At 45.1% G+C, this 21796-nt stretch overlaps 3 protein-coding genes across 3 annotated transcripts; all 3 read right to left on the reverse strand.

Moving 5' to 3' along the window:
- Window positions 1–7028: 7028 nt before the first annotated feature.
- On the reverse strand, window positions 7029–8028 carry LOC125556534 (probable calcium-binding protein CML21). Its single transcript, XM_048719251.1, has one exon. The coding sequence runs from the start codon at window positions 7824–7826 to the stop codon at window positions 7341–7343; it is 486 nt and encodes a 161-aa protein (XP_048575208.1). The 5' UTR covers window positions 7827–8028; the 3' UTR covers window positions 7029–7340.
- An 8961-nt stretch (window positions 8029–16989) lies between these two features.
- On the reverse strand, window positions 16990–17618 carry LOC125510294 (auxin-responsive protein SAUR36-like). Its single transcript, XM_048675438.1, has one exon. It carries the CDS (start codon window positions 17468–17470, stop codon window positions 17048–17050), a length of 423 nt encoding a protein of 140 aa, XP_048531395.1. The 5' UTR covers window positions 17471–17618; the 3' UTR covers window positions 16990–17047.
- A 2477-nt stretch (window positions 17619–20095) lies between these two features.
- LOC125510290 (auxin-responsive protein SAUR36-like) lies at window positions 20096–21186 on the reverse strand. The gene has a single exon (XM_048675435.1). The coding sequence runs from the start codon at window positions 20750–20752 to the stop codon at window positions 20096–20098; it is 657 nt and encodes a 218-aa protein (XP_048531392.1). The 5' UTR covers window positions 20753–21186.
- Between the last annotated feature and the right edge of the window lie 610 nt (window positions 21187–21796).

Genomic DNA, 21796 nt, shown 5'->3' on the forward strand with positions numbered 1-21796 from the left:
AGCGCTCTAGGTGAAACAAGCGCTACTACTATAATTGCCACGGATTTGCCCCCAGGCTAGATATAGTAGTAGCGCCCTTCCCTGGACGCGCTGCTGCTAAAGTACTTAGTAGCAGCGTGTTTCTGCAAAACTCGCTGCTGCTAAGTGTTGCACCTAATTAAGTTTAGTCCCATACTGCTAAGCGAACAAGGTGTTTACCACCTTAAATATGTTGACTATTTAGATTCTACACAAAAAGATCAATGATTACCAATGTATATTTTTTATGCATGCTTAGACTTAGCAGTAGCATTTTTCCTGAAAACGCGCTATAGCTACTTTAGCTATAGTGCGTTTCCTGAAGTGCGCTACTGCTAGTTCTATTTAACCACCCAACCGCTCAAAATTTTGCTAAGTCCTCCTTCCCCCCACTGTTCCCCTACTCCTCTGTTGTCGCCGCCCGAGCCCGAGCCTGCCCTCACCGCCGCCGCCCGAGGCCGCCGTCAACCTCACCGCCGCCGCCCGCTGCCGCTCTCGACCTCATCGTCGCCGCCGCCTCCCCCACCCCCTCCGCTCTCGACCTCACCACCGCTCTCGACCTCACCGTCGTCGCCACCTCCCCCAACCCCTCCGCCACCTCCCGATCCCGAGCCCGCCCTCGCTGCCCCTACCTCTCCGTCGCCGAGCACCTCCCCGCCACCGTCTCTCCCCTTTCTGTAAGCCCCCCACCCCTCCCCCACCCTCGTTCTCTCTGCTTAGTTAGTACTAGATGTTTTTTAGTAGTAGTAGTAGATGTTAATTTAGGGTTCATAGATAATGATTTTTAGCAGTATTAGATGTTAATTAGTAGTAGTGATGGTACTAGTTAACTATTGTATAATGTAGTTTATTTTACTATTTTTAGTAAGTGTTTAAAATAATTAGTAAGTAAATTAATAAACTAGTTGAACTACTTTAGTTGTAGTTGAACTAGTTTAGTAAGTAAATTAATAAACTAGTTGAATTAATAGAACTAATGTATTTTTAGTAAGATAATTAATATAACTAGTTGAACTACTTTATTTTTAGAAAGAACTAGTTTTTTTCTATTTATAGTAAGTTTATATTTAGTAAGAACTAGTTGAATTAATAAAACTAGTTGAACATGTCATATTTGTTGTTATTTTTTAGTTTAAGCAATTATTCGGGATGTATTAGTGATAACTTATACGGTTTTTGCTTTTGCAGAAATCAAGGAGCCCCTCCATCATCCCCGCCGTCGTCCCAGTCACCGACCCCCTCCGACATCGAGGTGAGACCAGCCAAATATCCATGTATATCTTGTCTTGCTCAAATAGGATATGTGGTTGCCCAAGTGGCTGTTCATGTTCAGTTTACACCTCCGAGTGGCCTATGTTTTGCCGGAGTGTTGATTAATTTCCGTTCCGGCAAATTTCAGGCGCTCGATATGTCCTTTTTTAGCAAAGGTCATGCCGGATTTTTCTGTGAATTCTGGCATGACTTGTGCTAGAATATGTAGAAAATATCGAGTGGCCTGGATTTTCTCGAAAAATAATGATCTAATTTAGGTTTTTAGTACATATATTTAATTGTACAAGTTTAATCTTTGAATTATGAACGTAGGAAATGTCGTACTCGGACGACGACAGTCTCCCGGGGGAGTGCAGCTGGTGCCACGACGATCGAGGTATGTGCGACAGGTTCGTTGAGCTAGACGAAGATCGGCGCTTCAGCATTAAGCTCGAGGAGACCTCCGATGTTGAAACGGTACGCAACAACGACAAGTGTTTTTTCGTAATTAAGCATGACTTCAACTATTTCAACGTCTAATTTTTATCTTTTACAATTCGACTAGCTTATCCCATGCCATGCAAGACGCTATGTCTTGGAGAGGATGGGTTTTGAAGACCGTGAAAATTTTCAAACAAAGAAAATACACCTAAGGACCCATCATGATATCGATTTTGAAGTAAATCTGTACAATTCTCAGAGCGTAACCCATTTTGGTTGTCAAAATTGGGAAGCACTTTGCAAAATCTATGGTTTTTATGAGGGTATGATTGTCACCATGGATCTTGGTGATCCTGACATCGAGCAAGACAATATGGACATTTGGGTCCTTGTTGATACGCTTCCGATTCTACCACAATGTGAGTTTCTCAAACATAGTTATTAACTAATTTATATTGTTTATTTCAAAATAGTTGACAGCTTATTTTCATTGACAGCTTATTTTGAATCTTCAAAGAATGTGCAGAAGATGGTAGACAAAAACCACTACGCTGATGGCTCCGAATTAACTTATAAGGAGAAAAGTCATCTGATTGCTTATTATACTTATCTTGAGAATTACAATACCTATTATCGAACACCTCCAAATTATGGTGAATACGTGCCACTAGTGCACGTGTTGAACCACGGTAACTTCTATGGAGATACCCTGGTAAGATTTTTTACTATTACGACATCAGTGCATCTTTTGCATACTTCTAAAACTAGTACATCATTGCTAACTATGAAGTTATTACTATGTTCTTCAACAGAAAATCCCGATGCATTTGTGCCTCATCTGATGTATCAGAATGGTCGCCTTGCAGTTCTGAACATACAGCCAGGTCAATCTAAGGAGCTCACCTGTGCATATCAGATTTCTAAAACCGGTGAACACATGCTAATCAAAGAATGGAAAAATGTTTGGACATTCGCAAGGAGGTTCTTGGAAGTAACATTAAGCGAAAGGCAAGAATTGGAGACAGGATAATCTCCATTCTCCATAATGGAGAGTCAGGGGCTATCTTGTTTTTTGATATTTTACCTTAGAGAATATAGTAGGTCCTAAGAGAATGTAGTAGGTCCTATGAGGTACAATATGTTTATTATGTGATACAATGTGTTAGAGTTGATGATGAGAAGTACTTGTGATTACGACTAGTGACCAATTTGCTATGTGATGTCTCATTGATGAAAACGATGATCTTGAGGAGGTGTTATATGACAATGATGTATTATGATGATAAGTTGTTAATGATATGATGATGATGATGATATTTATTATATCATTGGGTGAAAGAACCGCAGATTAGTTTCAAGTGGATGTCCATCCACTTGAAACTAGTCCACGGTTCTTTCACCCCGTGATGTAATACTCATTATGATGTAAAAACAATTTCTAAATTCCTGTTGTATGAAAACTTGTGTAAAGGTGTACGAATACAACATGAAATAAAAAAGAAATAAAATATGAAATAATAGTAGCAGCGTGGGCAGGGAGAAGCGCTACTACTAATTACCAGTAGCGCTCCTACGGGAAGTCGCTACTACTAAGTCGATTTGGCAGTAGCGTGGGCAGAGGCACGCTACTGCTATACGTTAGCTGTAGTGCCTTATCAGTAGCGCATCGCCCCGCGCTACTGATAGGCCTAAAACCCGCGCTGCTGCTAGGCTTTTCCCTAGTAGTGCATGGTTCTTTGATATGTTATTGCTGCGAGCCAACCAGCTGTCCTCTCCCGCACAAAAGCGGGTCATGAGTGTCGTGAGGGCTGCCATAGATTTCGGCTTTTCCTGGCCAAGGTGCCGGGCGAGCCATTCGTCGCGGATGTTGTGCTTAAAAGCTGCTAGGGCCTCTACATCCGGACAGTCGACGATTTGATTTTTCTTTGTTAGGAACCGTGTCCAGAATTGCCTGGCCAATTCCTCTGGCTGCTAAATTATGTGGCTCAAGTCATCGGCATCTGGTGGTCGCACATAGGTGCCCTGAAAGTTGTCGAGAAATGCGGCTTCCAGATCTTCCCAACAGCCAATGGACTCTGCTGGCAAGCTGTTGAGCCAATGCCGAGCTGGTCCTTTGAGTTTGAGTGGGAGGTATTTGATGGCGTGTAGGTCATCACCGCGGGCCATGTGGATGTGCAGGAGGAAATCTTCGATCCATACCGTAGGATCTATTGTGTCGTCGTATGATTCTATATTTACGGGTTTGAAACCCTCTAGGATTTGATGATCCATTACTTTGTCTATGAAGCATAAGGGGTGTGCAGCGCCTCTGTACTGGGCTATATCGCGACGCGGCTCAAATGAGTCTTGCCCGCTGTGTTTGGCCCGGCCGGACTTACTTTTACTGTATCCGGCGTGACGATTATCGTCTCGCATAGTGATGCGCCCTCGTGATCCGTAGATCGATCTTGCGTGTTTTGCTTTGTCCTCCAATACGTCTCGCGGTTCTGGTGTATTTCCCCATGCCTTTTTATTTGAATGGCGTCGGGGTGCGGGCCGAGCTTTTGACTGGAATGCCTCTTTGTCGCGGCCACGAAGTGGCCGATCAGTCGCGTCATACGCGGGAGACTCCTCCAGTCGGGGTAGCAACCTGCACTTTGGGTAACTCTTGGAGGGGCGTTCGAGTTTATATTCCTCGGCCACCAGGACTTCAGTCCATCTGTCAGCTAGCAAATCTTGATCAGCTTGAAGCTGCTACTACTTTTTCTTAAGGCTATTTGTCGTGGCTATAAGCCGGCGCTTGAAGCGCTCTTGTCCGACGGGATCCTCAGGCACGGCGAATTCGTCATCGTCGAGGCTTGCCTCGTCTTCGGAGGGAGGCATGTAATTATCATCCTCCGCCTCTCCATCTGCCGCTCTCTCAGGAGGGATGGCTTCTCCATCCTCCTGCTCTAAATCTTGCTGGAGGGGATTGTTGTTGTCTTCGGCACTGTCCGGAGTGCTATTATCTCTGATGCCGGTATCACCGCTTTTGCCCTGGAGGGACTTAGAGCGGCGCCGCTGACGTTGGCGCTTGGTTTGCTTCTTGGAGGGGTCATCCTCCGCTGTCTCGTCGCCATTGCCTTCTTTGGGTGTGTCCACCATGTATATATCATATGATGAGGTGGCTATCCAGTGCCCTGTGGGCCGTGGTTCCTCTTCGCCTCCCGCATTGTCGTCCATACCGTCGATGTCTTTAGAGTTGAAGTCGAGCATGTCGGTTAAGTCATCGACAGTGGCTACTAAGTAGGTGGTGGGTGGGCGGCGAATTTCTTCGTCATCCGCATCCCAATCCTGTCGGACATAGTTCGGCCAGGATCCTCCTGACAAGGAGAGAGACCTTAATGAGTTCAGTATGTCGCCGAAGGGCGAGTGCTGAAAAATATCCACGGAGGTAAACTCCATGGTCGGCGCCCAATCGGATTCGACAGGAACGGGCGCAGGCGGTTCGTAGTCCGTGGCCGGAGAAGGATCCGGCAGTTTGGCAACACGGCTCTCGTAAAGGGTAAGGTCGATATTCGACTCGATCGCCACAGAGGGTATGGCCTCCGTGGCGGGGTCTATCCACCCATCCACGGATGGCGCAACTGGCTCCGAATTGAGGGTCGGAGCGGCTGCCGGTGCAATTTCTTGAACATTGTCTGATGGCAGAGTTAAATTGTACTCATCGTGACTGCGTGGTGCACAAGGCAGGGGCTCGAATCCGTCGAAGATCAAGTCTCCGCGGATATCGGCCGTGTAGTTTAAGCTTCCAAACCTGACCTGGTGGCCAGGGGCGTAACTTTCGATCTGCTCCAGATGGCCAAGCGAGTTGGCCCGCAGTGCGAAGCCACCGAACACAAAGATCTGTCCGGGGAGAAAAGTCTCACCCTGGACTGCATCGCTATTGATGATCGTAGGAGCCATCAGGCCTAACAGCGACGACACAGAGGAACTCTCAATGAAAGCACCAATGTCGGTGTTAAAACCGGCGGATCTCGGGTAGGGGGTCCCGAACTGTGCGTCTAAGGCGGATGGTAACAGGAGGCAGGGGACACGATGTTTTACCCAGGTTCGGGCCCTCTTGATGGAGGTAAAACCCTACGTCCTGCTTGATTTATTCTTGATGATATGAGTATTACAAGAGTTGATCTACCACGAGATCGGAGAGGCTAAACCCTAGAAGCTAGCCTACGGTATGATTGTATGTTGTCCTACGGACTAAAACCCTTCGGTTTATATAGACACCGGAGGGGGCTAGGGTTACACAAGGTCGGTTACAAAGGAGGAGATATCCATATCCGTACTGCCTAGCTTGCCTTCCACGCCAAGTAGAGTCCTATCCGGACACGGGACGAAGTCTTCAATCTTGTATCTTCATAGTTTAATAGTCCGGCCAAAGGATATAGTCCGGCTGTCCGGAGACCCCCTAATCCAGGACTCCCTCAGTGGGCCTTTGGTTCTGGTTCGTGTTGAACTAGGACTAGGGGGGGCTCTAACCGGGACTAAAAGCCCCTAGCTCCCCGGCGCGTGCTCGTGCCACGTGGTGGGCCTTTGGTCCTGGTTCGTGTGGAACCGACACTAAAAGACCTCACGAACCAACACTATAGCCCATTTCTGCACTAGTCTAATTTCCGGTTTGAATCCGATAACTGATAACAGCCTGGGCCAACTAGGACTTTTCACATGTGAAAATCTCATTGGCCAATGGATCCACGTGCCAGCTCAGCATTGTGAGAGATGTCATCCATTCAATGGACGAGACGCGCCTATGAAACTGTGACACGTGGCATGGACCAAGAGTGGTCCATTTAGGTTAAAAATGCTGGCCCGTTTGACTTGGTCAAAAGTCAGTGTGTCGGCCCATGGAAAGTCTGATAACGGCCTGTTCGCACATAACCCATTTACGACCCGCGTACTCACGACCCGTTATTGCCTTTCCGAATTAAGCCTAGTAGTGTCATGTCGGCCGTTCAATATGATTCCAGCTTGTTCTCATTTTTGGCCAATATATGATCTTTGATGTCTTTCGGCCCATATTATGATGCCTTTTGTATCTTTAGGCCCTTAATGGCCCGTAGTGATTCTGGCCCGCATTGAATAATAAAATTGCTTTGGCCCATTAACGACCCATGATTCAGTTGGTCTGTTTCCAGCCTATGTTAACTTTTAGTCTTTTAAGGGCCCATAAACTTTTGGGCTCATTTGTGGCCTACAATAACTTATGGTGCGTTACTATCCTGTTTTGCTAATAGGCCAAATTCAGCTAAAAACAGTTGTCCAACTAGAAAATCAAAAGGAACTGCACACAACCTGAAACAGAGAGGAAAATCCAGATGCTACAGGAGACATTGATTACAAAAGGTACAGGACTATGCACATTTTTTTTGACAGTTATGCAGTATGCACATGACAGATTAGCTTTGCCTCCAAGAAAGAAAAAGAAAAACATGACAGACTAGCTTGTACATATAGCTAGCACATACTTCCTCGGTTCCAAATTATTTGTCGTGGTTTTAGTTCAAATTTGTAAAACCACGACAAGTAATTTGTAACGGAGGGAGTAGTAGTAAACTAGCAGTACATCACTTGGAACGAGAAATCAGATTCTTCTTATAACTAAGCCATTACATTTACATACCAGCAGCCATCATGGCCTTGAACTCATGGAAGTCGACGCGGCCATCGCTGTCCCGGTCATGCGCGGCGATCATGTCCTGCACCCTCGCCATGCACGCCGCCTCGGGCACCCCCATCCGCTCCAGCACGGCCTGCAGCTCCGCCGCGGAGATGTACCCGTCGCCGTTCTCGTCGAACACGGCGAAAGCCTCCCTCATCTCCGCCTCCTCGTCCTCCTCGCCTCCCCCGGCGAGCTCGGCGTGGAGCGCCTCGAAGTCCGCGAACCGCAGGCCGGGCATGCCGGGCGCGACGTAGGCGGCGACGAGCCCGTCCGCCTGCGCGCCCAGGGCGAGCCCCAGGCGCCCCAGCGCGCCCGAGAGCTCGGCGGCGGTGATGACCCCGTCGCCGTCGTGGTCGAAGAGGTCGAACACGCGCCGCACCCGCAGCCTCCGGTGGCGCTGCTGCTGCTGCTGGTTCGCTTGCGGCGGCGCCGTAGACATTGTGTGCTACACGTAAGAAGTTAAAGTTTGGGGTTGCAAGTGTTTGTTTGCTTGTGAGAGCGAATGAAGTTGCTAGGGGGTGTATATATAAGCCAGCCATTGTTTTGCCAAATGAAAAGGATAGACAGCGCTCCACAGAGAACGACTTGACCAAATACGATGGGCTCCTATGAATGTCAACCTTGTAGTTCGGGAAGGCCATCATTTCCTATCCCACAATCAAAAGTAGGAGTACGTAATTAAACTGATCCAGTCGGTTGTTTATATACGCAACGCGTTGTGACATATGGTACTTGCTTGCTGTGTACGCCAGCTCCAACCGTTATCAATGGAGCTTTGTCGTGGCTGATGCAAGTTGTAAGCCGTCAACGCGGCAAGCACACGGTCTTGACGCTGAAACGGGTGAGAAGGATGAAAAAGGAAAAATAAAACGGGACTTACAACTTGGAAATGGGCTCCTTTTTTTTTGCGGGCTCCTTTTATGCCGTTAAAAGATGAGGATAGCGATCTGTCTATTTAGGAAATGACTGTTTTTCAATTCAACAATAGTTAGTTTCTCCTACCACTACCAATCAACAATAGGCGCCGTCCTTTTCCTGCAAATCAATCTTTAGGTACATCTTCATCACGAACCTTTAAACCGCCTGCAACAATTTGGACATAGCGGTTCGGACGGATTTTGCAATCCAACGCGATCCCCTATCAGTCCGTGGATCGTCCAGACGTCTATTTTCCCGCAAACCGGACGCAAATCAAGGGGGCTTTGCCGATGTCCGGACCGTAGCCACTTACACGTCCGCCATTCCATCCTACCCCAAAACCTGTCCACCCCAAGTCCTGATGCTCGCATTATTCATGGATTTATTTCAAGATTTCCGGTGACGTGCTTTCAGTGGGAGGAGATGTTCTCGTCGACGACGAGGCGCCTACGATGACTTCGTAAATCTCATAGGAGTAGGACGTGCATAGCGGTAAGTGTACGCGTGTATGTACGAGCGCTTTGCGTCTGTATTGTGTTCAAAACAAAAGAAAACCCTCTCCAAAAGTACCTCATAATATATTTTAAAAATAATACTCCTACAAAAACATAGACATAGTACAAGCTCAATTGCTCGACGTAGAATTTTAACTCAAGCTCTGGGCGATGCCAAAAAAACAAGGGGAAAGATAACCCGGGCCCATGGCGCCGCCCTAGGTTATAGAGATGGCGTAGGCCGAAAAGCTAAACGAAGCCCACACACATGCACTCACCGCCGCGCGTTCCTCTCGAACCACCACCCTTTGTCAACCTTTTTTGCTCAAATTGCTTGTCTGAAGGGGTTATCATAACAACCTACCTGCCCTTTGTCCCTCAAACCAAACATATAGATGGCTATCTCTAACCATTTGACATCCCACCCGGCCAAAAAGTAAAAATGGTTATCCCTAATCATGTGGTTAGGGATACCCATAGTCAATCAAACTATCCCTCGAACCAAACACATCCGAAGGTTTTCTAGTGTTAGTTGGGCTTTCAGACTAATCGTGTCATTCTGATTGAAGGTTTTACTTGTGTTTTACTACCAAGTTATTGTAAACAAAGGCCGATACAATAAACTCTTTGTTGCTAGCAAGTAAAATTACTCGGGGCCCAGCATTCTGAAGACTATAGTTGGACCTCTTTGCCCCACTGGACAACCATCTACTAAGGAGGGCACTTTTCATGCGACCATTGATGGACCTAGGATTGAAGCAAATCACAGGAGAAGAAATTGGCAACTTTGATTTTTTTACGCTTATAACTATCTCATAACATTCTATAAAAAATGCCCATACAAAACATAGACAATATAAAGCTCAATTGCTTAATAAATCTAGAATTTAAAATCAACGCTGGTCGATGGAAAAAAAACTCAATGCTGGTGTTTACTTAAGAACATGATTTTTTTGAGAAAATTTAAGAACATAAATAAATGTTGGCCTAGGTCCATGGAAAAGATAGCCCAGACCCGTCGCGCCGGCCCAGGTCATAGAGATGGCGTAGGCCGAAAAGCTAAATGAAGCCCACACGCACGCACTCGCCGCTGCGCGTTCCTCTCTAGTCTCTCTTCTCCGGTGCTTCCTATTCGGCACGTAGGGCGCCGTCGAGCAACCGCGCGCGTACCCCCTCGCGCGCTGGATTTCGTACGGGCCAACCCATTTGACGTTTTTCCTTCATTTTTTCCTTTTCTTTTTTCCTTTTCTGTTTTCCTTTCCTTTTTTCCTCTTTCCTTTTTATCTGTTTTCCTTTCCTTTTCTCTTTTTATTTAATATTTTCATTTTTGTGTGAATTTTCTTATCAAATTCGTGAACATTTTTTGTTTATCCAATTCAAAAAGTGTTCATCGAATTCATTTTCTGTTCATCGGGATTTTTTCATCAAATTCAAAATTTGTTGATTGAATTTAAGAAAGTTCACCAATTCGAATTTTGTTCATCATTTAAAAAAATTCATCAAATTTGAATTTTTTTTCGTCAATTTCTGAAAATGTTCATCAAATTCAAAATTTCTTCATCGAAATTCGAAATTGTTCATCCATATTTTTCAGAAAAAATGTTTATCTAACTCAAAAAATGTTCATTGTATTCAAACTTTGTTGACCATAATTTTTAAAAATGTTCATCAAATTCATAAAATGTTCATTCACTTTTCAAAATATTTGGCCAAATTTTCAAAATAAAATTCTTGAATTGAGAATTTATTCATCAAGTTCAAAAAATGTTCATCAAATCAAAATAGTTTCATCTTATAAAAAATGTTCATTAATATCCAAATTCACGAATATTTTTTGAAATCACTAACATTTTTCAAATTCGTAAATATTATTTGGAGGACATTTTTTGCTTCATGAAATTTTTCAAACTTCGCATTTTTTTGATTTGTGTAAATATTTCGAAATCCTGAATTATTTAAATTAGAAAAAACAAAAATGGAATAAAAAACGAAACAAGAAAAATACGGGGCGGCCTGCCGCCGCTCATGGGCCGGCTCAAATGGGCGCGCGAGGGGTGAGCTCCCCTCTTCTCCCATGTCCCCGCCGGCGATCCATCCGGCGCGGCGCGGCGCGGCCGGAGATTGCAGGCGCAGCCGCGGCGGTTCTTTTGCGAATCAGCGCTTCCTCTCCTCGAATCAGGTTCGTGTCAGGAAATACCCCTCTTCTCGCCGTAGATCCTGGCAGAATCCCGACTGACCGCGTGTGTGCGTGCGTGCGGGTGCGGCGCAGGTGGTCAAGGACGTGGCGGCGCGGTCGCTGGAGGTTGAAGAAGCTCGATCGCTTCCTCCAGTACGCCGAGAGGTAACCCCCTCGTTCGCATCTCTCCCGGCCTGTGAATGATTAGTCCAACCAGATCGGAGTAGATTCGAGGAGAAACGATCTCTTCTCTAGCAGACGCAACTTTTTTTCGGTGCATACTAGATATGTAAACAAGAATTTCTTTCTGATTTGTTAGACAAAGATCATGCTATTTCAGTATTTCATGGCTTACATCCACTGGATTTCTGAATAAGAATGATGTTTCTTTTTGTGTTGGGCATGCATGTGCTGTTGCAAGTGATTGTAATTATTATTTTTGTAATGCTACCGACCGCTGCAGGCGCCAAAACGAAGTTCTCATTTCTCTCAACGTATTCCACAAGGATTCATCAGCCTTATGGTAAACCTGGCTGGTATCGGATTATATGCCATGCTGTCGCTCCGCTTGTGTTGGTGGCTGTAAAGAAATTGCCGTATGTTAGCAAATGTACTGGTATGCACTTCGCAGCCTCTTGACTTGCTTCCAGAGGAAAGCACAGCTTTGGTGGAGATTTGTTTTGTTAAGAACAACCTGCTTCTCATTTTGCATTGATTCTCTGAATGAAGCCTGCTCATGGTTTTGCAGATTGTGGATACTTTCTTCTGTGACAATTCCTACGGAGTAGTGGGGGTGAAGCGACGGTGTCAGGAGGCCACTGAACCAAGAGTTTATTTATAGCTGAAGAGAAGTACTCCATGACTGGGCGAGGGGACAATACCATGATGAGTTCAGAACATGCAATTTGCAAGCAGATCAAGGCAACGTGATGGGGATCAGATATTGATATGGCGCCAATTGTTTGGTCCATGCTGGGTGCATCACAATGCACTACCAGTGCCACATTGGTGGATTAGTAGCATGAGGATCCCATGCAAACTGGGTTCAACATGTGAGGACCAGTTCTGTTGCTATCGTGCAATGAGATGTTGGCAGGCACGTCTTCTGATTGCCATGGGAAAAGCTAGCCAGAATGGTTCAGAAGTTCGGTGTTCAATGGTCTTATTTTAGCAGGTGAGAAGCTGACTTGATTGGGTTTGTGATTGTGCTTAATGTGTGTTCTTAATTTTTATTATTAAGGTTGAAGATAGACTCAGTTAGTTGATGCAAGGAACACAACTTGATGAACAGTGTTGTATCTTAGTTCTGTTGATGAGCATTGCATGTGGCATCCATTTCTTAGTGCCTTCTCTGCACTTTCGTATGGGTCATTTGACCAGCTGTAAAGCATGGTTTGTGAATTTAGCTGCTAACTGAAGGTATGAATAATAGACATGTACTCAATGCAGTACCGACACACTTCTCATTGAGCATTTTCTGGCCTACTGCCTGCTGTACAGTTTAATTGGTTCATGCGCATTCAAATTTTAGGTAACATTTAAGCATCAGTTGCTTGTTTCTACTAAAGAGACCTGCCGTATACTGCTAAATAAAACCTGGTTTCTCTTCCATTACCTTTTTTTCAACTAGTTTGGTATTTCTTACCCCGAGGACCTTCTCAAGTTATATCCTGAGGGTTCATCACTGCATATAGATTGTGCCGCACAGTCATTTCACTTTCTTACAGTTTTTATAATATTTTTTAAGGACTTACTTAGTGCTAGATTGTACAGAGGCAGAGAGATTAATTATTGTATTCAATTTAAATTTCAGTAAAACAATGACAGCTAGTGCTGAATTGCTGATTGCCCATGTCCCTGCTTGCTTGCTTGCATGATCAAAAAGCTTTACATAACAATTTCCTTTTCCTATTGCCTATTATCTAACTCTTACACTATCCAGGTATTAACTACAACAAGCAGAAGACAACATTAGGGTCTCTGCACACATGTTTTTCAGGGGTTACGAACAGCAAATTTGCTGGCTGGCTCCAACAGTTGGCATCACAGAAACAGTGTAGTGGCAAGATATCACCATAGAACTCAGCAATGCCTTCTCAACCTCGGCAGAGGCATCTCTGCTGAGCAAGCACATGACATACTCCATCACTGCGGCATCACAAGGCAGTGTGATCTTTCCATTGCTTGCGAAACCAAACTCTTCCTGGGACACTCTTAGGAGCTCTCCGAAGACCATCATGCTGAGGTACACCAACGGGACCTCGAAACGGCTTCCGTCGGTCGTGTACATGATGCAGTGGCCCTTTACCACTCCAGAGGTGCAGCATTCTTCATCTTCTTTGGCTGTCACTGTGAGCCTCTTCCTGCCAAGTGCCGCCACCCTCTGCCACTTCTTTGCCAGTTGAGCAAGTCTCTTCATGCTAATCATGGTTGGTTCTGGGTCTTATTTTTTCAGCTCCAGAGAAAGTGAGCTATGGGTGTTGTAGTGCTCAGTTGGTGGTGGGTGAGCTGATGAAGTGATGGTATTGAGCTTAGCCGCTCCCTGAATTTATAGGCAAGGTGAAGGGCATTGTGCTGGTGAAGAGTAGTTGTCACTGTGAAAAGTTGGCCAGGGACAAGGCCATGTGATCAGTGCATGCAGTGTTGCAGCATGATCACTTTGGAGTAGATTGTGATGGGGCCAAATGTTTGGGGCATGCTGGAGCCAATAGTGGTAGCAATAGCATCATGGCACGATCTATTCTGCGATGCAGATATGGATGGATTCAGTTGAGATATCATCAGTTTCGCACATCATGCTATTATTTTGGAGCTCCAAATTGACACTTGACCAGCTGAAAGGAAACGAAAGTGTGTTGGACTAATGATCAGGAACTTGTTCATGGTCTTACCAGTCGCCGCTGAACCTTCAGTCTTAGATGTGTTGTTGATCAGTCGGATGGTGTGCATGCCTGAATTAACTTGCTCGACAGATGTTGCTGTTTGTTCACTTCGTGATCTGCTCCATGCATGTCTGGTCTCCAGTCCAGCATCTCATGTGGTCTTCATTTCATTGTTGCTTCCACCATTTGGAGTCTTAAGTTAGAAAGGAAAGAACTCTATTTCAAAAGGTATGTATTGTAATTTTTCTCTAAAAAACCAGTGTAATTTTTGTCCAAAGTTGTACCATGTTTAGCTAGGGTCAAGTGTTCTGCAACTTGCTATAAATTACTGAATCTGTAGCTGGCTGTTTCTGCTGAGTGTTTTGTTTAATGGAAGTTTTCCTTCGGAAAGTAATTTTGACAACTAGTTTCCCGTGCATCATATATTCTCTCTCCCCTGTTTCTGATTTTCGCAGTTTGCATTTTTTTTTGAAATAATTCATGGATGCAAGCCGCATCTGTGAAAATTCATACCAAAATGTAACTTCTTGTGACCTGTACAAAAATGATAACTTATATCATGTGCATGCTATTTAACTGAGCACTATACATTTGGATATTGTTTTTTTTGTCTAGGTCAGAAATGGTCATATTATTAGATGAATTTCTGCAGGTGCACATCATATAGCATTACTAACATCAATGAATCATTTGGAAAATCAGAAAATATAGAAAAGAGGAGAGAACAGAGAATATGGGTTGCACAGGCAACTGGCTGCACCAAATCCTCTCGTTTTTCCCTTCTTCTATTTCTAAGCTATTAAAATGGGAAACTCATTTGGCATGCATCTATGACTCCTAATTTGTCTTTTCTTAATTCGTTTGCAAATTATGCTCATGTCTCTTTCAGGAAAAAAAATGTCCAAAATTCAGTAGTTTATAGTTTCTAAAATAGGAGTGCACGTTAGTTGAAGAGAGATGCTACACCTATGGACGAATTCTTATGGGATTAAAGTTACAAGGGATGGGGGACTCACAGTGAAAATCAGGTTGGAGATATAATAAGCAATTGTTCATGCTCCTAATAATCTATTCTCTCTAAACATTCATATGAAATCTTGTGCTGGTCTAGTACATGATCTAATTGATTTTCGGCATTCCACATGGTAACTGTTTCTTCTTGCATTCCACATCTCTTGGGTACAAGGAGTAGAGGACTAGAACCAAACCTATAGTGAAGCAACTTGTTGAACAGAGTCATATCTCAGTTCTTGATGGCCTACCTGCCTTGTAGCATTGCATGTGCAAGCCATACCTTAGCCCTTTCTCTGCACTTTCCGGCCTTCAGGCAACTCGAACTAGCCTTTCGGGCCTTCAGCCGGCTGCGTGCCTGAAGATTGTGAATAATATGCGTATACCAAATCTTGTGCCCACACCCTTGTTACTGAGCATTTTTCTGGCCTAGCCCCTCCCCCCCCCCCCCCCTTGCTTACGACTTCACCATTGAAAATGGCTCATCTTCCACCTTGTCATTTTACTAATTCAATATTTTTGGATCTTTTAATTCCCTGACTTAGCTGATAGATTGTAGAGAAACATCTAAAGATAGAATCACAACCATTGTTTGTTCATTGGACAGTTGTATGCAATTAAAAGATTGCGCAAGTCTTTTGGCACTGGCCATGGTTGGTTGTCGATCTTTGTGAGGATATAAAGAAGTATGTGCTATGGATGTTGCAGTGCTCAGTTGGTGGATGAGCTGATGAAGTGATGGTGTTGAGCTAGCCACTTTCTGAATTTATAGGCCAAGGGAAGGATACCGTGATGGTGAACTGTGTGGTTCTCACCGAGAAGAGTTGCCAAGGGACAAGGCCATGTGATGTGCATGCAGTGTTGCAGCATATGATTAGTTTCGATTAGATTGCTGTGTGGCCAAATGTTTGGTGTATGCCGGATCCTATGGTCGTAATTGGTTTGGTTTCTTACCTATCGTGGCTGCCATACCTAACCGTGTAGCGAATAGGAGACATTTCTAGAACAGGCATAGACAGAGCCATGGGCTCATAACATGCAGTGCTGCCTGCATGGGCAGGGCCAAGCAATGTGGTCTTGAGTTGATCTTTCTTGGGCCATCGGTTTGGGACTGGCGGTACTAGGAGTGCTTGCTTGCTTTGGATGTTTGGCCATCTCAAATTTGCTGCCATACTGACCTGTTTCTAGCAGTGGCTAAGATATATGCACAAGAGACATATGAGTGAGGACCACCTGTAAATTCGGTCCATTTCTGTTTGTGATCGTCCAAAGAGGTATAATTCGTTTTTTTGTGCTTGATTATATCCTAATGATAAGAAGCTTATAGAGTGGCCCCCGAGATCGACAAAGTGCTTCATGGATCTCTAACAGGAGTTATGAACATCCATTTGAAAGCTTGTGCTGGTCTAGGATGTGGTCTGAATGTCTGATTGATTTTCAGCATCTTACATGGTGGCTGTTTCTTCTTGCATTTCATATCTCACATGGAGTACATGACTAGAACCAAACCAGTGTCATACCTACCAGACTAACATCTGGAAGCTATTCCTTAGCTCTTTCTATGCACCTTCCTTTGGTGCTTCAACCAGCTGCATGTCTGCAGATTGTGAGTAACAGACATGTACCAAATCCTTGCACCGACACGATACACTTGTTATTGCACGTCTTTCAGGCCTAGTTCCTACTACCTTCTTTAAAGTTTTGTGGATTGCCTTATACTCACAAATAAACCTGCTTTCTGTTCATTTTGTGTTTTTATCCTAGTTTTTGTATGCCTTATATTTCCCCCCTGAGAGTTCACCATTGAAAACGGCTGCTCTTCCACCTTGTCGTTTCACTAATTAACAATTTTGTAGATCATTTTTATTGTCTGACTTGGATGATATAGGTCGTATAGAAACTTCTTGCGAATTCTCCTAGCAGCAGTATGAAACTATCAACATCTAAAAATAGTTGCAACCTTGTTGGGTCACTGGACAGTTGTATGCAACTAAAATGCAAGAGAAGTATGGCTGCAAGCCTGCAATTGCTAGTTGCCAGAATGCTGCTTTGTTGCTTTTATGAATACATACAGAAAACATCTCCTAGTGTCTCTTATCTAACTATCTTACACTATCCAGGCAAACTACGAAAAAACAGAAGGCAACATCAGGGTCTCTGCATTCATATTCTTCAGAAGCTACAAACAACAAATTTGTTGACTAGCTCCAACAGTAGGCATCATATGGCCAGTGTAGTGGCAAGATGTCACCATAGAGCTCAGCAATGTACTCTCGACGCCGGCAGTGGCGTTTCTCCTAAGCAGGGACATGACATACTCCATCACCCCGGCATCACAAGGCAGTGTGATCTTCCCATCGCTTGCAAAGCCAAATTCCTCCTGAGACATCCTTAGGAGCTCGCCGAAGACCATCGTGCTGAGGCACTCCAACGGGACCTCGAAACGCCTCCCATCGGCTGTGTACATGACACAGTGGCCCTTGGCCGGTATAGAACTGCAGCAGTCTTGGTCTTCTTTGGTTGACATTGTGAGCCTCTTCCTCCCAAGTGCTTCAACCCTCCACTTATTTGCCAATTGCGCAAGTCTTTTGGCACCGGCCATGGTTGGCTCTCTATCTATCTTTGTGAGAATTTGAAGAAGTGTGTGATATGGATGTTGCAGTGCTCAGTTGGTGGATGAGCTGATGAAGAGGTGATGGTGTTGAGCTAGACGCTTGCTGAATTTATAGGCCAGGGGAAGGACATCTTGACTGTGAACTGTGCTTGTCATTGAGAAAAGTTGGCACGGGACAAGGCCATGGGATCGGTGCATGCAGTGTTGCAACATGATTAGTTTGGATTAGATTGCAGTGGGGCCAAATGTTTGGTGTATGCTGGAGCCTATAGTCATAACTGTTAGGCATTGGTCCGCTTTCTTACCATTCGTGGATGCCATACCAAGCTGTGTAGCGAACAATAGACATGTCGAGAACAGGCTATTGGCAATGTGCTAGGAGGGAACAGTGATGGCTTCCAGATTCAGGGATCGAACAGTTCGGTAAGCCCTGATCGATTAGGCTATCTCTGTGCTTTCTCCTGGCAGATACTTGACATTGTAACGTGCATTGTTCATGCACCTGATCAATCTATTTTCTGCTGACATTCAGTCGAAAAGCCATGCTTGGTCTAGCAGATCATCCGTTTGATATGCGGCATGCCACATGTTTACTGTTCATTCTTGCCTTCTATTTCTTTTGGGTACAGGAGCATATGGCTAGAATCAGACCACTATATACTAATTTGAAGCTGAAGCAGATGTCTCTGATGTGTGTTGAGTTGACTCTGGGGTTCCGTATTCATGCATAACAATTTCAATGTGATGTTTCCAGTCATAGTTGGGTTTCTCAGGCACAACTTTTTGGACTAAATACAGATGATCCTGAAAAGGAAACCTCTCTCTAATTAAGAATGTCATGACATACATGTGTACTAATTCTCCTTTTGGCTCTGAACTTGTATGTATTTTTAGATATCATTTTTTTGGTAGACATGGTGCAGTTAATCTGTTCCATTGACTGAATTTGCAGGCAACGGAAAGATGGGACTGGAGGGGGCCACAGGGGGAGGCTGGTGAAGTGGGTTGCACCTGTCAGTGCAAAAAGGCAGCGAAAGGACTAGTCTCAAATTTGTTTTTCTTTTTTGCTTGGAGGGAAGAAGGGACTAGTCGGTCAGCAGGCAACATGTCCGTGCCATACCTCACCAGTGTGGTTCTGGTGCTTTGCTTGCACATTAATAGTGTTTGGCAGGTGAGGAGGTCATGAGCTTGGTGAGTGCAATGGTGGCTCCCAAGGGAGGCAGTGATATTCAGATAATGGCCATGCTTGTGTGTTCTTGGTTCTTAGGTATGTTGCTTAGAAATTCTTTATCTGTGAGTTTGTTGATGAAGTGGTGGTGTACTACTATGTAGCCCATGAATATATAGGCACAGACATATGACTAATTTGCATTTGGCAGGGGACAAGGCCATGAGCTTGGTGCATGCAATGGTGGCTGTAAGGGGCAGCAGCCAGATTCAGATCAGATTTTGCTGGGCCATGGCTTTCTGTATAGGCAAAGGTAGTGGACTACTTGCTAGGCACTCAGATGCATACTACAGTAGTACAGTCCTTGATGCTTTACTCGGTAGATGCATTTTGCAACCATCCAGGGTCCAGTATTTAGGGATGTGCTCTTTTTTGTTCAGCACTCTAATCAAGAGATTGGAAGATATGCTGATTCAAGAACAATCACTTTAATGTTCTGATGACCTATATCTGTGCCTTTGCTTCAACTGCGTGATTGCAATTAGGTGAGGTACAGAGCTAGCATCATAAGGGACATAGCACATGATGGTCCGGGAGCCTTTCACAGGCAGATGCGGAGTTCACTTCACTGCTTTCGGGTGTCTACTTTACACTTACAGTTGCAGCTGCATGTTAGGTGTTTGCTGGTTTAACAGTGATTTGATTGCTTCAGATCTGGCAGGTTGCTGGGAAGTTCCATATCTCATTGTCCACCCATGGTCTGCATGGTTTCTAGCATAGCACGTGTCAGCCATTTTCCGGTATCTTCCTTGCATTTAGCTGGGAATTTGAGAGTTTCCAGGCCACGCATATATCCTTGAATCTATCCAGTGACTTGTGATTAGTTTTGCTTTGGTATATCTTTTGAGGAAGTGAGCGCTGTAATGTGAGTCACAATGCAAGGCTTATTTGTTAGTCTTTATTAGACAATGAACCTGGCCTTGCCTGATGATTTACTTTGACTTCCATGACACAAGCATAGCATGAAATTTTGTTTTGCCAAGCACAAATCTTGATGAGTTTATTCTGCAGGACATACCTGATTTTTGAACATTTGGTGATTTTATCATCGGTTTAACAACTTGCAGTAGCCTTTGTCCAAAAGGTCACATCCCATCTCCAGCTGCATATACTCTATCATGGGTTGTCGGCTGAATAACTTTCTTCATAATATTTTGGGTCTGAGGCCATACAATTGCAAAGGAATTTGTCGACGCTTACTGCTTAGGCCCTAAAAAATCGTGATCGAATATTTGTCTTTGGAACAAAGTATATGCATACATTGAAAGAACATTGTCTCTAACTATGGTCCATCTTCCTTGATTGCTTCTTTGCCAGCAAGATCAAAATGCTTACACACAATGTGTTTTCCTTAATCTATTTTCCTATATCTCTGCAGATGGTAATCAGGAGCTGCAGACACCATAATGCTGGCTAACTCTGAGATGTTGCTCCGCATGATAGTGGCATGGCATCGCCATGGTGTTGAGGAATGCAGCCTCCATCTCTGAGGACGCATTTCTCCTGAGCAAGCACATGGCGTACTCCATCATTGATGCGTCACAGGGCAGCGTGATTCTGCCACCATCAACGCGTGTGAAGCCGAACTCCTCTTGGGACATCCTCAGGAGCTTGTCGAAGACGGTCGTGCCAAGGAACGCAAGCGGCACCTCGAACCTTGCACCGTCGGTAGTGTACACGACGAAGTGGCCCTTGCCAGCCACAGGCGAGCACGACGTGCCACACGGCCCTCCGGTTTCCTCCCCTGATGTTGATGAGGTGAGCCTCTTCCTCCCCATAGCCACCACCCTCTGCCACTTCTTGGCCAGCTGAGCGAGGTTCTTGGCACTCATCATGGTAGTTTCTTGTGTTTCTGGAAACTGGAGAAATTGTTCTGCTAGTTCAAGGCTGGAATGCCTTTTGTCTGTGGATGAAGTGGTGGTGTTAGGAGAGCATTTAGCCATGGATTTATAGTCCAAGGGTAAAGCTGGCGCCGACACGGTGGACTGTGATGGTATGCAATGGGTAGGGTACGTGCAGTGCTGCGGTTTTGGAGGTGCCATGGTGTGATCTGGATCAGGTCTGCTGGGCCCAAGTGCTTGGCACTTCCTGGAGCTTGCGTTGGAAAACTCGCCTGCACAGCCGTGGTGATCGGTTTGCTAGGGAATGGCACAAGCACGAGGACCCCATGTGCTTCTCTAACCAGAAGCACATTTCAGACATGGATGGCGCTTGGAAGTCTCATCAAAATCATCATCACGTTTGGTGTCTGAACATTGCACACAGAGCACTCATGGCATTGTCCCCTTTCCAATGCTCTTGCTGAGAGCTACACACTACCCACACACATATGCACTGCCCTGAGTCCTTTCTTCCTTATACTATAAATCCATGGCCTTCTCAGCACAAACTTCATCTCATCTCAAGCAGCATCACAATCTACAACACACCTTCAGACTTCCACAGCCAAAGTGAAATTTAGCCAGCCGGGAACACATCCGACTCAACCATGACCCATCCAAGGAAGCTTGCTCAGCTGGCCAAGAAGTGTCAGCGGATGTTGGTGGCCAGAGCTGGTGCCCGCCATCGGCGTGCCTCAGACACGGCCGACGACGAGTGCTGCAGCACAGTGTCATCTGTGGTTGCCGATGAGGGCCACTGCGTGATGTACACCGCAGACAGAACCCGGTTCGAGGTCCCTCTGGCGTACCTCGGGACTACGGTCTTCGCTGAGCTCCTGAGGATGTCTGAGGAGGAGTTTGGCTTCGTGAGCAGCAGTGATGGAGGCAGGATCATGCTGACCTGCGATGCCAGTGTGATGGAATATGTCTTGTGCCTGGTCAGGAGAGAGGCCCCTGAGGAGGTTGAGAGGCGTTCTTGAGCTCCATTGTTGGGCATTGGCACAACTACAATGCTAGCTGCATGATACCATCAATGGGACTCGGCCATCAGTTTGCTCTTTGTACTTAGCTACTAGCTTAGCTTCTGAAATATTTTTAATTAGGACTGAGAGGAGCTCTGTAGAGAGCCTCATGTAAGATTCAATGATCACAGGAAATGATACAAAGGGACAATTTTTTTGGGAGAAGTTGGATTGTTTTACACAT

Source organism: Triticum urartu, chromosome 5 (assembly GCF_003073215.2).
Source record: "Triticum urartu cultivar G1812 chromosome 5, Tu2.1, whole genome shotgun sequence".
Taxonomy (NCBI): domain Eukaryota; kingdom Viridiplantae; phylum Streptophyta; class Magnoliopsida; order Poales; family Poaceae; genus Triticum; species Triticum urartu.

Excerpts from the sequence above, each read along its gene's own strand:
- LOC125556534 (XM_048719251.1), bottom strand. The coding sequence starts at position 7,826 with ATGTCTACGGCGCCGCCGCAAGCGAACCAGCAGCAGCAGCAGCGCCAC.
- LOC125510294 (XM_048675438.1), bottom strand. The coding sequence starts at position 17,470 with ATGGCCGGTGCCAAAAGACTTGCGCAATTGGCAAATAAGTGGAGGGTT.
- LOC125510290 (XM_048675435.1), bottom strand. The coding sequence starts at position 20,752 with ATGGCACCTCCAAAACCGCAGCACTGCACGTACCCTACCCATTGCATA.